The sequence below is a fragment of the Cebidichthys violaceus genome, unplaced genomic scaffold (assembly GCF_023349555.1).
Source record: "Cebidichthys violaceus isolate CVI_PGR_0920_01 unplaced genomic scaffold, fCebVio1.0.p SCAF_4, whole genome shotgun sequence".
Classification (NCBI taxonomy): Eukaryota; Metazoa; Chordata; class Actinopteri; order Perciformes; family Stichaeidae; genus Cebidichthys; species Cebidichthys violaceus.
Genome location: NW_027176594.1, coordinates 15,845,663 through 15,859,916, shown reverse-complemented (window position 1 = coordinate 15,859,916; position 14,254 = coordinate 15,845,663). Strand labels below are relative to the sequence as shown.

The window sequence follows — 14,254 nt, the reverse complement described above, 5'->3', positions numbered from 1 at the left end:
ATGTGCATACTCAATCTCACTGGGTTTTTGAGGGAAAAACCCGAAAAGAAAACTGTTTGAGTTGAATGAGGCTCTTGTCCTTGTGACTGTCCGAGGTTAAAACCACTCAGGAATTTGTTCACAGTTTCTCTAACGGTGTGTGTGTGTGTGTGTGTTTTCCTGATCAGGGCAAAGCGGCCTGGGGAAGTCCACTCTGATGAACACCCTTTTCAAATCCAAGGTGAGCCGTAAGTCGGTGCAGCCGAATCCGGAGGAGAGGATCCCCAAGACCATCGAGATCAAGTCCATCAGTCACGGTTAGCCAGTGTTCATCTCCAGTAGCCTACAGCCCAAAATATTACTAGTATTGTTAATGTATGTCATCATGATACTTAATGTTTTCTTTGTATGCGTGTCCAAAAGAAATACAAATTCAATATCCTTTCTTTTGTCTAGACATCGAGGAGAAAGGAGTGAGAATGAAGCTGACGGTAATTGACACTCCGGGCTTCGGGGATCAGATCAACAATGAAAACTGGTGAGCAGAGGATACTTTATCTGAAGGCCTCAGTAGCTGTTACGAAGGGCATTTCCACCACTACATTCGTATGGTTACTCCATCATTCTGACCCGGTTATCAAAGTCAAAGTTCAAAGTTTGGTCCTTTTTATTATGTTATAAAATGCTTGGTTAGCTTGAGTAACTGTAAGCAGGTTTGGACGGTGGGCTGACCCAAACTTAGCTTCACATTCCTGTTTCCTTTGCCAGCTGGCAGCCCATTATGAAGTTCATCAATGACCAGTATGAAGCCTACCTGCAGGAGGAAATCCACATCAACAGGAAGAAGAGGATCCCGGACTCCAGGGTGCACTGCTGCATATACTTCATTCCTCCCACAGGCCACTGGTAAGATCCCATGTTAAAGGGGCGCTCGTGCGCCCAACTTTCTGCCCCTCGTTTCCCCGATTTCTCCCACAGCTGCGGTGACTAATCAGGCCTTCTGGGAATGTCCCGCTGGACCCCGTTGTCTGTCCACAGCTCTTTAACCACATCCCTCTCCAGCTCTTCTTTATCATCTCTCTCTTTTTAGTGACCACATGTGGAACTCATTCCCTCCCCAGAGACACTGAATATCCCTTGAATAGTCGGATTTCACAATGAAATTGGACTCTACAGTTCTCATAGTTGAGAGAGGTGGAGAGACATGGGAAACAATTATCAGGATGTAAAAGTGAGATATTGTTGTGGTTTAGGCAACCTTTAATATATATAAAAATTGATTCAATCTAGTGTTTTTACAGCTGCATTTATTTAAAAAAGGGGGCAGCATTAGAGATCTGGATGAGATTATTGCTTCAGTGCCTTCATTATTCATCTGGAAAATGTTGTTAAACAGAGAGATGGGACACCAAGTGGTTCACAGATCCATCCCAGGTGGAATCCGACATGGCCTTCAATTTGGCACAAGATTTTTCCAAGTGAGAGAGGCTTGTGCAGAAATAAAACCGGTCTCGGGCAGAGCACACGTCTCTTTTAAAACAACCAGGCTTTGATTTGTGTTGACACACTCTGCTGCTGCAGAGCTGATGCAAAACCACATTTCTCCTTCTACTTTTGCCAGTGATTAGGGTCTTTTCTTTTCCTCCAAGTCCACTCTGTAATTTGTTCCATTTGACGCTGATGATTGGTCTGTCCGTACGTGCACCAAGGGTCAAGAAGGGAGCACAGCAGGGCTCGGTGTTCACACAGAGGATTTACGATAGAGGAACCTTGGAAGGAGCGTTGTATTGTACACATGTGGATAAAAGCACACAAAACACCCACACGCACCAACTGCCTGAGTATCTCTGTGAAGGCTTAATACTTCTGTGCACCAGCAGCTCAACAGTTGTCCACTTAAGCGTTCCCTCCGTGACGTACGTGTGTGTGTGTGTGTGTGTGTGTGTGTGTGTGTGTGTGTGTGTGTGTGTGTGTGTGTGTGTGTGTGTGTGTGTGTGTGTGTGTGTGTGTGTCCGTCCCACTGTTTGACAGACCCCCTCATCATCTGCTCACGTCGCCACAGCTGCAGCTTCAGAGAATGTGTGTGTGTGTGTGTGTGTGTGTGTCCCTGTTCATGTAAAGGAGTGCATGTCGTGGACTCAAGTGGGCAGTAGGCATGCTAACACTTGTAGCCTGTAACTACACTTGTGTGTTTGTGTCACAACTTACAGCTGCTCAGTTCAGCCGGTTCAACGGCGCGCACAAAATGCTCACCTCTATCTCGTCAACATCCCTGGCCATACAGTGAAACGTGTCCATGAAAGCATGAAAATACTCACTCATTTCGAAAAAACAAAGATGCAAACATCTGTCAGGAAGTGCTGTCTTACTCGCAGCCAACCAGAGAGTCGTAGGCTGCAGGACGAAGGAGACATCTGTTGGGGCAACTGGTGTGACCATGTCAAAAGACGTAGTCATATGTTATATGAGACTTAGAAAAGGCATCATACGGCACATACTTGCAATCACATCTATGTACCTAAAAATGGGTTTGAACCTTAAATGAACAACATAACACTTTAATTTGTGCTAGATTTTAGCCTATTTCATGAGGAAAAAAGTGTTGGAACAAATCTTAAAACCTCCAAACCACCAAAAAAGTATGTTCTCTAGTATTCTCCGTTTTAAATTATGCCTGTAACCAATTACAGAAACGCTGTGCCAGAAGCCTCTGGCCGCCTCTGCCATGTGACCACAGTCCAAGAATGACGGGCAGGAAAACGATGACGGAACTTCCCTGGTCGCCCTCTGAGGCCTCTTATCATTGGCGATAGCTTTTCCGATTGTCTTTTTTCCTTCTGAGGCATCCTAAGCAGCAGTTTGTATTTATCAAGGCTCTAATGCAATTTGCACGTCAGCAATTTGCTTTTAAGTTGCTTCTGTGGGTTTACCGACAGATGAACGGCGCTCGGTGAAGCGGAACACGCTCACGGCAACGGCAGCCATTTCCGATGATGGCAGAGTCAGCCACGCTGTTTCCCCTTCTGGGCAATCTTGTTGTTACCTTATTTAGCATGCCCTCTTGAGAAAAAGAACGTCCGCACTTTGACTCCCATCGACCCAGAGCTGCTTTCTGATCCATTATATAAAAGAGGGAAAGGAGAGGTATCTGCGCTTGTGGTTGGCTGTTCTCTCCACTTCTAATTTGACCTCAGCCTATTGTTCTCAATTCACATAAAAATGACTTGAATTTGTGCATGTAGGCATTTAAGTGGACGTCTGTGCATGCATGCACGCATACTCATTCCTCCTCCGTATGTTCATGTGCAAAGATACATGTTCACACATGAAAGTGTGCATGTTTGCTCAGCCATGCGTGTGATGCGGCTCGCATGCCAATTTGTACGTTCTTGCATCTGCACATAGACAATTTACGAATGCGGATGCGTAATTTATACTCGATAAACATTCACACGGAGAAATCTTAAACCTCTTTTTTTCCCCCACTTTTGATTTCTCGCTATCTTGCCTCTCTGCATGCACGCGACACATGCCACTTCTCCCCTCAGCATGAAAAAAGTACATAAAAACATAGTAATGTTTGGTTGAACGCACCGCTCACTGTGTCATCTCTCTTTACCTTTTGTGCAGCCCTTTTTCTCCTTCCCTCTGTCTCGCTCCATGTAACACATGACCCCCCCCCCCGTGTTTCCCTCCATGTTCACGGCGACATGCTTGTCAGTCACTGTGGACAGCCAGCCAGGCCTCTCCTCCAGCTGCCCCTGGGTCTTTGAAACGGGCTCGCCTAGCTTGGCTGGGGCTAATTGGAGGGCAGAGCAGGCAGTGTGAGGGGAGGCTGTCTGGAGGAGGAACTGGAGGCCACGTTGAAGCAGGGGAAAAAAAAATTAAAACACTGAGGGCAGAGAGAAATAAGAAAACACACAGGAATAGAAGAGCAGTTTAGAGTAAGCAGTAAGGCTGTTACAGGAGAAAAGTAAAAAACCTTACTTGAAATGACAATATGTTTTCATCCAAATTTACGTGAAAGCAAGAATATTTAACACAAATGGAAAAATGGCAAACAAAGACTTGACTGTTTTATCCATTTACCCTAACAAAATGAATGTGCAAGCTCTGCAGTTTCCTGAAATCACACCTAGGAGAATGTAACAAAAAAACGGTTTCAAGGAGTAAAGGAAAATAAATTGCAGCTCATGTTTATGCAGCATGATAAGTGTCAACCAGGGTCGACCGAGTGTAATGGAACAGACCGTGATTGCCCTCTAGTGGTTTATGTTGTTCATTACGTTAAGTTTGAAGAATTCACATACTGTTACTTCCTGTAATAGAAGGTTTTTTCTCTGTGTCACAGTGGAAGAAAAAGGGAAATATTAAAGTTTTTCACAAATCTGCAGTGCTAGTTACAAACATGTACGAGCGTGAAATTAAGCTGTACTGTCATTTCTATCTTCCCTTTCAGCCTGAGGCCTCTGGATGTGGAGTTCATGAGGCGTCTGAGCAAGGTGGTCAACATCGTCCCCGTCATCGCCAAGGCCGACACACTCACCCTGGAGGAGAGGGACTACTTTAAGCAGATGGTGAGAGGAGTGTGCGTGTTTAGATGAGAGCGGTGCTTTTACGAGGTTGGTTGTCACATGTGGCTCTGGTTAATCTCACCCTCCCCATCACACCTGCATTTAACCTGTTGCGGCTCTTTAAAGCTCGAAATACATGGATGATGAGTAGGTTAAACCGTCGGCGGATTACCCCCCTCACAGACGCACGTGTTTATGCACATCCACAACCACAGGTCGGTAACATGTGAAGAGCTGCCAGGCACCACAAACAAAAGCCATCTGGGCAAACCCACGTTGTGCACCCATCCCGGGGATTAGTCTGCCGTATCATCTCTATAACTGCAGCGCTTCGAAAGTCCTGCTCAGTCCAGAAGGAAACATTTAAGAAGTCGTCATTCGAAGCATTTATTTACTGAGCAGCGCTCTTCAACTCTTAGGTCTGGCTCTTTTTCAGATGACGAACGTCTGCCCAGTTGCCGTTCGAGCAGGCAGGCCCTTCATTACCAGTGAATTACTGGGTGATCGTACATCTGAAAGTTCAGAGAGGTCTCCACCTTCTGGTGCATGAAAAAACAACTAACATGACCACTGTGAAACGTTAGCAGATCCGAAAGAGCTGGAAAGAAACATTTTGGTACCAATGAATATCATCAGTTCCTACACGTAATCCAAGGTAATTGTTTGTGATACTTTGGTGATAGTCAAAGCTCTTTTGAGTTTGCTTGTCTTTACTTTGAACTACAAGGTCAAAGTCAGCAAATGTATACAGGCTAAACATTGCTGAGCTATGAAGGCTTTCATTTAAAAGGCAGGATTTTAAGCAGAAGGCCTAGTTTAGTAACTTGCTGTTCCTCTCAGGGGTTATTTTGCTTTGACTTGGTATTTACAATAACTCTAATATTTCAAGAAAATTTTAATAAATATCGCAACAATATCGCTATCGTGAATTATTTTTGCCACAATAATAATGGAGTGAAAATCTGATATTGTGACAGCTTGCTATGTTACAGTAGTCTGACTCCTCGGACTGATAATCCCCCACTGTAACCTCGCCTCCTTATCGTTTCTTTCCCTGCTACAACACATTCCCGCTCCACCTGGCTTGACTCTTAAACGGTCTCTGCCGCATCCCTTCCTCAGTGTGTTTCTGTTGGATAATTCACAATCCACAGGAGGCAGACAGCCACCTGCTTTCCTCCACCATTTCCTTTAAATCTCCATCCCTCCTTCCAAGCCTTCAGACTTCACTAAAAAGCTTTATTCATTTTAGAGAAGCACGATGGGTGTCTTGGCTACCGTTTCCTCCCCCTGATGCCCGTAACATCGTCCAATAAGAACAAAGCAAGGATTGGACCGGGCCCTGGCAGAGAATGGAAGCCGCAGGGCTTGTAGCTGGATTGTTTTGGTTGGCCGCACATGCTCTGTGTGACCCTGAAGATTATTGACTAAAAGCCTCCAGTGCCAAGAGGTTTTTTTTTTCACTTTCCCTGCAGCAACTTGCAAACAAAATAAGACGGTTTTTACTATTGAATGTTCAGCCTCAGCGTGTCCAGCTGTGAGTGTCTGTTTGCATTCCTCTAACCGACAGTTGATGTGGCTTTTTCACTTGGTTTTCGTCCTATAATGTGCGCCTGAGAAAAAGCTTCCAAGGGTAAACAATGGAGTGTTTGATCAAGGACCAAGTGGAAATTGTCAGAGTAGTAATTGTGGGAGTGAAGTCATTCATTAAAAGGACGTTTCTCCCAGAAGCGTGTCTGTCTATTTTTCTGTTTAAGTCATTATAAAGACGTATAAAGAAAAGGAGAGGCCATTCAATAAGTCATACCGCTGTCTGGATGTCTTTTTTTTTTTTTTTCCTTAGAGTGGTTAACCTCCATGTTAACTTCTCCGTGTCCAAGGATATTAGGAGTCATTTCATGTCAACACCAGACGGTATAACATAAGCAATTATTTATTTAAGTCCCAGTGGGTTCAGAGCAGCTTCTATTCAACTCTCCGGCCCAGACCTAAATACCTATATGTAAACAGGAGTCAGTCCAAGCATCAAGTGGTGTTTGCATGTTACGGTGACTGATTGGGTTCCCATGTTGGCCGGCATTGTGAGATGATGGATGAATGGTTTGGTTTCGATGCCAGTCGAACCTTCCTTTCAGCTCTCATAACGAAAAAACTTTTTGCAACCTGTAAGGATTCAGTAATTGTGAAAAATTTGAAATGTGATTACCAAGACTCGGTTGATTATATGCTATGTAAGATAACTGTGAGGTGCTGTTCCTGTGTATATTCAGCCAATTTGATTTCATGTTTTCGCTTGGCTCTGTGCAGATTAGAGAAGAGCTGCGAGCCAACGGAATCGACGTTTACCCCCAGAAAGAGTTTGACGAGGACGCAGACGACAGGATGATCAATGACAAAATCAGGGTGAGTTCAGTAGAGGACATCCTCCTGTGGCTCCGGACACCACGGCGCTCACAAATGTGTACTTTGCAGGTTTAAATTAGTCATGTGTCATTTTTTTTCTTTTTGAATCTTTTACTTTTTTTTTTTTTTTTGGTAATATTCGGAAGTCACGATTGTCACAAAAAAAAAGAAAAACAAGTCAATAACAGCATGTTGTTCTAGTAACGGTGAACAACCAGAAGCATGACCTGAAAACAAATCGCTGTGTCGCTTCAATGAGTGCATCTGTGTGTGTGTGTGTGTGTGTGTGTGTGTGTGTGTGTGTGTGTGTGCACTCAACAGGAGATGATCCCTTTTGCTGTTGTGGGCAGTGACCAGGAGTACCAGGTGAACGGAAAGAGGATTCTGGGAAGGAAGACAAAATGGGGCACCATAGAGGGTAAACACACATACAATTGCACAGCCGATTACCTATCCTGTCAAACAGACGATAGAAAATGATTCACCAGAGATGACTCCTGAAGGTCTGACCAGCCACAGATCAGCATCAGTTAAAGCTGAAATTCATTGAGGTTTTTAAAAAAACTCGTACATTTATATAGTACAGATTGGCCTTATCATATATTATAACGTCCATCTGCACGGCGTAATTTCGTTCAAACATTAAAAAGTCTCATTTACCGAACTCACGCCTGGATTCACACCTGTTCAGCTGACAGTGCGGAGGCCTTTTAGCTTCATCACTCTGATAGATAATCCCATTCAGCTGATGGCATTCCCACAACGTACCAGCAGCAGCAGCTTCGCGAGACAACAGACTCTCATTTTTGGTGTATTTTCAACATGTGAGAATTTACGAACTGCAGCTTTCAAAGTCCGGCCAGCTGGTTGAACCATCTGTTGTTTGACTACCAGGCATTTGTGTACATACGTCTCTCTGAGTCTGTAACTAGGGACACGATCAAGACAGGAGGAAGAGATTTGCACAAACTTCCTGTGTCCTGGGATAATGCGGAAGCACTGCCTCACACTCACTTGCGACTGTGATACAGTTTACATTTGTGTTGGCCCGTGCTGCATGCTCACCCTGCCAAGTAGGTTCTTAGCAAGCGAATGTCCTCAGCTCACTTGTGTGTGTGTGTGTGTGTGTGTGTGTGTGTGTGTGTGTGTGTGTGTGTGTGTGTGTGTGTGTGTGTGTGTGTGTGAGAAACAGAGAAAGAAAGAGAGAGGGAGAGGACATCTGTCCGAACAGGGAGTGAAAGTATGATTGGAAGACTTTTACTGTTAAACAAACACTGTTTCCTTCCCAGGATGCACTTCAGCACCCTCTTCTGCAGTGCATACTGAGCTGTAGTTTATTGGCCGTGCTATGAATGCATTGTAAAACTTAAGTATCTCACTAAAAGTGAACCATTTTTATATCCTATAAATTATTCAGATTGTAGAATCCAGAAAGCTGCCTGTCTATTTCATCTGTGATTTAGTGTTCACTGGAAATATGACCTTCAGAGACGCGTATCCATGTGAAGTTAGCTCAGATACTGTTAAGCTCTTAACTTTCCCATATTGTAGAAAGTTAGATTTCCATGTCCTTTTGATTATAAAGCAATCTAGTTGCTATATAACTTAAAGAGACAGGCGCTAAAACGGAACGTTTCAGACGGAAGGTGAATACAGGTATATTTAGACACACAATATGAGAAAAATAATGTGTTGTCTGAATATTAAAGCATGTAAACATGTTCTACTAGAAACCCAAAATACAAGTATGATTCTGGAAATAAGTATATTATGTCTCCTTTAAATAGTGTATTTCACTTCTTCACCACATTAAAGGGACTCCAGAGTGGGCAAGTGAGCAGGAAGCAATCTAATCAGGATTTAAAAGATTATAGACATGTCGCTGTTGCAACTTTATATATATTCCTATTGTTTTACATATAATGAATGATTGCATTGGTCCTACTTGAACCTCATGCATTTAGTTCAAGCACTTGTACTCCCTGAGAAGATGACATTTCCGAGGTAGTACCATGAGCCCTTTTAGGGGTGTCTACACTACTCTCTCAGCAGGCATTATGAAATTAACTCCGCAGAACGGCAGGGCGAGAAAAGGTGAAGTACATCGACTGTCTTGTTCGGCTAAAAGAACAATGGCTCCATTCTAGTAAAGCCAGGTGGTGGGAGAGAGGGAACAAGGAAAAGGAGGAGAGAAGAGGCTGCTCGGGCTGCTGAGTGGAGAATTTTCAGAGGTTTGGGGGACAAGTAGAGATGAAAGGAGGAAAAGGAGTGGAGTCAGGCATTTAAATGTATATACCGTATATAGGGTCTTATAGGGACGAGAGAGTGGAGATACCAGCAGTGCAGCTCGCTACAAGTAAGTAGCGCCTTCCCTCGATGCCACTAATCAGCGCTCCCAGACCCAGCCATTATTCCACTCTCCTCCTTTCAAAGAGAATTTAATTTCCTGCCCATGGATTTCAAAGCTTTACATAAATAGCACCCTCCCTTTTTTTTTCATTTACACTCTTGACATAATCTATAATTCAAACATGTGTTAGCTCTACCGGAGGCACCAGCAGCTTGTCACGGGGAGTTTGTTAAAATGTCTCACTTAAAGTTTTCCAATATAGAGGAGAGCCGAGATGTATTAAATTACTCAAAGTGTGTTATCTTGGCTTAAGAGAATTGCCGGAGATGTCATGTTAGAGGACGCCCTTCAGGCGACTTGTGAACAACACTGCCGTTCTGTGGTGCTTTGGGGAATGGCAAGTGCAATATTGCGTCACCTCAAAGTGTGTGTGTGTGTGTGTGTGTGTGTGTGTGTGTGTGTGTGAGTTTGAGTTTGAGAAGTCAAACTTAAATCATCTTCTGTTTTTGGGAATCTTTCTCAAGTTATGTGATTTAACTAATGTTTCCTCTTTTTTTCCTCTCTCTGCAGTTGAGAATATTGCACACTGTGAGTTTGCTTACCTGCGAGACCTCCTCATCAGGTGAGCATCCATAAGTTGATTGAACGGATTTAAAGATATGCAGGAACTGATATCAAAGACCTGGTATGGACCGAGCCTCCTGCTAGATTGGAAGCAACTCACTTTATTTGTTGAAATGAATTGGGAACGGCACAGAGACTCTACGAAGCTACACTTCCCTACTGAAATCAATACTAATGAAATTGTTTTAGATGGCTTGAGTGCTTCCCTAGACAGTATTACAACAGGCGTGTCAACAAAAGCTTCTCCATTTGATGTTAGCATTTGAGCTTGTTAGTACAGGAGTCTCTTCCATAGACCGTGGAAGTCTGACATAATATTCTATGAATAAAAACCTGAATCGTATCGGTTTATTCTCAAAACCCAAATGAGCCAAAATGATTGGTATTGGTCACCGTCACCCACTCGTATCTATAATACTGAACCAGAGTGGAGGAGACGGACAGACACACAGAACGCATCACTTAGTTTGGTATCTTAGCTTGCTTGCTTTACAGAGAAAATCAACAACATTTTCAATATATTAAATAATATAGGCCTTTTCTCAGTCTCAAAGGTATGGGCCATGCCACTCACTTTGGAAACCACTGAGATAAAACACATAAAATAACACAAGAGTATGTATTTTACTTGCAGGCATTTGCTGTAAAGCTATACTTACTGGTTTTGCAATACCGTCTTCTGTCTTTCAGGACACACATGCAGAACATCAAGGACATCACAGGCAGCATCCACTACGAGACGTATCGTGTCCGCCGGTTAAATGAGTCCAACGGCCACTTCAGCTCTGACCCGTCCGACCATCCAGCTGCTCCGCCGAAGGCCAACGGTCAGCCCGAGGAGCAGCCCAGCAGCGCCCCGCAGGCCAACGGAGTGGCCGCTCAGCACGAAGCCCAGTCCCACGAGATGTAGAGTGCATATATGATGTCAGGACCCAGCCAGGCACGAAAAACATACACCCGCACATGTGTTCTGTTTACATGAACAAGCCCACATGCACGCAAACACACACACACACACACACACACACACACACACACACACACACACACACACACACACACACACTCATGCTGTGAAGCCTATCTTTTTGTTACCTAGAAGGACTAACTACCTAACCACAGGAAGTTCCACGGCACATGATTCAGAGTAAATCCAAACATATTCCCACCTTTTTTTTCCCCCTTCATTACAATTCTGAGCAAAATTATTTCTTTCCTGCAAATCCACATACTGTACAGGACTCCCCCCTCCATCCGTCTTACTGCACAATGCAAACTACATTCAGAGTTGTTTACAACAATAAACCATGAAACTTGTCAGGTAATGGGTAAACAAAAGTAAATCTATACATGTTTCAATGCGGAGCTTTGGATGCTGGGTTTAGTTGTAGAGCAGTCGCTGGAGTGCAACAAGTCAAATGAAAGTGAATCAAAAACAATATTCTTGAACAATATTCAAGATTTTGATCAGAATCAATGAGTATGATGGAAAAGAGGTGCTCATAAGAAAGAGATAAAAAGGCCTGTTGTGTTCAGAATACCTTTGCAAGATCTTGGGTTGACAGGTTTAGCCATTCAGGGTTGTCCAGATGAGGAGAAATGGTATAATTCAAAATGAAGTACAGCATATCAGATGATAACACATTAGCTCTAAACTAGGATTAACTGTTAGTGCCAATGGCCTGGTCTGCTTTGTGTTGTGGTGTATAGTTTTGTATAGAAACTAAGGTTAAGTAGGGATATTTAGATTAGGTTCATAGTATCATGGAGAAAGTAAAGATAGTGTTGACATCTCCACACTGCAAAATAATAATAAATAACGAAAGCAGTGGCAGTGTGGAGCAGCTTTTGGAAGAAATAGTCCCCATTGTCATTTTTCCGTCGTGTTATGATGTTTTTAAAACCCCCTTTTTGCCAAACCACCCTGTCTCTTTCTATATAATGCCAATGTTGTGTAATAGTCATACCTTCTGCCTTTTACATTTACTATTGTATTTTTATTGCTGTTGTTCATGTTCTAATGTTATTGTATACGATGGGAGTTGTGGAGGAATCTGTGCAACTGTTGTCCCATGCATCCGTTTTGTCCATTTTTATCCTGACCAAATAAAAGTCGTTTTTTTTCTGTTCTAAAGAGAAGCACATACAGAATATAGAGTTGATTTATGAATAGATATTTATGTGTATGTTAAGTGTAATCAGTTTAATTCAACTTGTATTCCAGCTGTTGGCTTCCAGAGGTTTGTTGCAGGTCTCTTCTTCCAGTGATTATCTTTTAGCTTTAGATGGTGTTTGTTTTTAGTGTCCTGCATTCATACACTATGTTGTACCCTGTTGGCTCGGCTGCACTATAACTAGCACCAGAGTGCAAAAGTTGTCTATATTTGTACATTGATTATTAATGATCACAAACCAATCCTGCCAATAGATAACAGTTAGAACAGTGATATTTACAGTGCAAGATTATGTGGACATATTACTACCACTGAGGAAGAATTTGTGCCAAAATAACCCATAAAATTACAGAGAGCGAGAGAGTTAATATTTGGGATAAATGTGTACATTGATACAAACTCATGGGATATTTTATAGAGGCTACATCTGAATTTTAAACATATTTTCTAACAAAACTAAAGTGTGTTTTCTCTCTTTAAGTCAAAACAAAAATATGTTCCATACAAATATACAGAAGAGAGAATACATTCAAACACCAAGAGAACTATTGTCTTTTATCCAGAGAAAGTTATTGGGTAACACCTTGTTTACTGTTGTAAAGTTCTTGTGTAATTTGTTATGGTATCATAGATTAAGGTTCTATCTTTGATATACTATCTTAAAGAATAAAGATTGATATTTTTATTGTTAAGTTTATTGTCTTGATTGTCGAAACTTAATTCAGTGAAAGTTGGCCAGCTTTGAGCTGATGCTCCTCTATGCTGACGATTCCCAAAAGTTTAATTAATTAGAGCAATTTTTAAAATGTCAAACCCATAAAAAAACATGCCAATACTCATCAGATTGGTGACTAAGTTAAAAATGATTTTTTTTAATTTGTTCAAATATTGTTAGTGTATCCTGTTTTCAAATATATTCTTTTAGATTTTACCTCAGATATAATTGACGAAACCAAATATGTTTCATCAACATTTAATAACTTCAAACACTTTTTATGTTTATCCTTTTAAAAACGAGGCCTATTTGCAGGCCTCAGCTCGAATAAAGATAAGAAATACCTAATTGTATAAAAAAAAAAAAAACATTTTTTATATATTTTTGAAATGAGAAAAATCATGGAACTATCAGAATACATGTTACTGGTTCACATAAGATAAGGATGGAACACAGCAGAACTTGGAAAACTCAAAAGCTCGATCTTGAAAAACAGCACTTTTAGGGTATTGTTTTTTGGAAAGTATGGGTATCCAAGACTTTTAATATGCTGGGCTCTTAGAACAACTGATATAGGCTCTATATACACAGCTATACATAGATACAGTGAAACATTTATGAAATATAGAGCATTTCAAATTAGAAAACTGATCAAATACTCCAATATTTGAATAAAAAAGTATTTTTAAAATTCAAAAACACTCTATATCACTTCTATGTATCACTCATGATGTTCATTGAATCAATAGACCGAAGATTGGACCTTTTTTGAGTGTTTTAAGCTCTTTCTATGCCCTTTTTAGTTATTTAGTTTAGGTCAAATCCTGCTTCGACTCTCTGTTCAGGGCTGTATCTCAGCCCCCCCTTCTCCGATTTTCACCATTGAGACATCCTTCGAACCGTAGGAGCCAATAGAATTGCCTGGAATTGAAAGCTAGATGATTGACAGCACTATTAGCCAATAAAGCTCAAAAAGGTCCAGCTCTGAAATCTGATTTGCTGAGCTTCCAACCCTCCCAAGAATCCGAGGAGTGTCGGAGAGACACGAATCGAACGGATTCACACGGAGCACCAGCAGCTGGACAAACATGAAGTGGAAGTACGGAGATATTCCATTTTTTCGCTGAGATTCGACCAAAAGTAAGTACAATATTCGATGAAAGCTGTGTGACTTTTTGTGTTCGAAGCTGAATATCTCTGCGATGGTTTACCGGGGAGAGAAATGGAAACTATGTCCGTAATCTCCGTCAGGCGCTCGTGCTTTTTCATGCTGCATGTTCGTAGGTAGCACGTTACTAACGGAGTGTAGCAGCCTTTTTCTCCGGTCTGTCCCAGTCATATCGAGTATGATTTATGATATTTTGTTATTTGTTTGCTTGGCTGATGGGAGATGTGTTTGTCTCATGTAGAAGTGACCTAGTTCATGTTGTTCCCA

General features: G+C 42.0%; 1 protein-coding gene across 7 annotated transcripts in view; it reads left to right on the top strand.

Annotated features, from left to right (window-relative positions):
• The window catches only part of LOC137884726 (septin-9-like), a 77,371-nt gene extending 64,575 nt beyond the window's left edge, over positions 1-12,796 (top strand). For all 7 annotated transcript variants that reach the window (XM_068726694.1, XM_068726693.1, XM_068726695.1 and 4 more), the window contains 8 exons: positions 168-296; positions 436-517; positions 748-885; positions 4,439-4,556; positions 6,861-6,956; positions 7,278-7,374; positions 9,877-9,928; positions 10,621-12,796. In XM_068726694.1, coding sequence (XP_068582795.1) covers positions 168-296; positions 436-517; positions 748-885; positions 4,439-4,556; positions 6,861-6,956; positions 7,278-7,374; positions 9,877-9,928; positions 10,621-10,840 — 932 coding nt within the window. In that variant the 3' untranslated portion in view covers positions 10,841-12,796. The remainder of the gene's footprint in view (positions 1-167; positions 297-435; positions 518-747; positions 886-4,438; positions 4,557-6,860; positions 6,957-7,277; positions 7,375-9,876; positions 9,929-10,620) is intronic.
• The last annotated feature ends 1,458 nt before the right edge of the window (positions 12,797-14,254 follow it).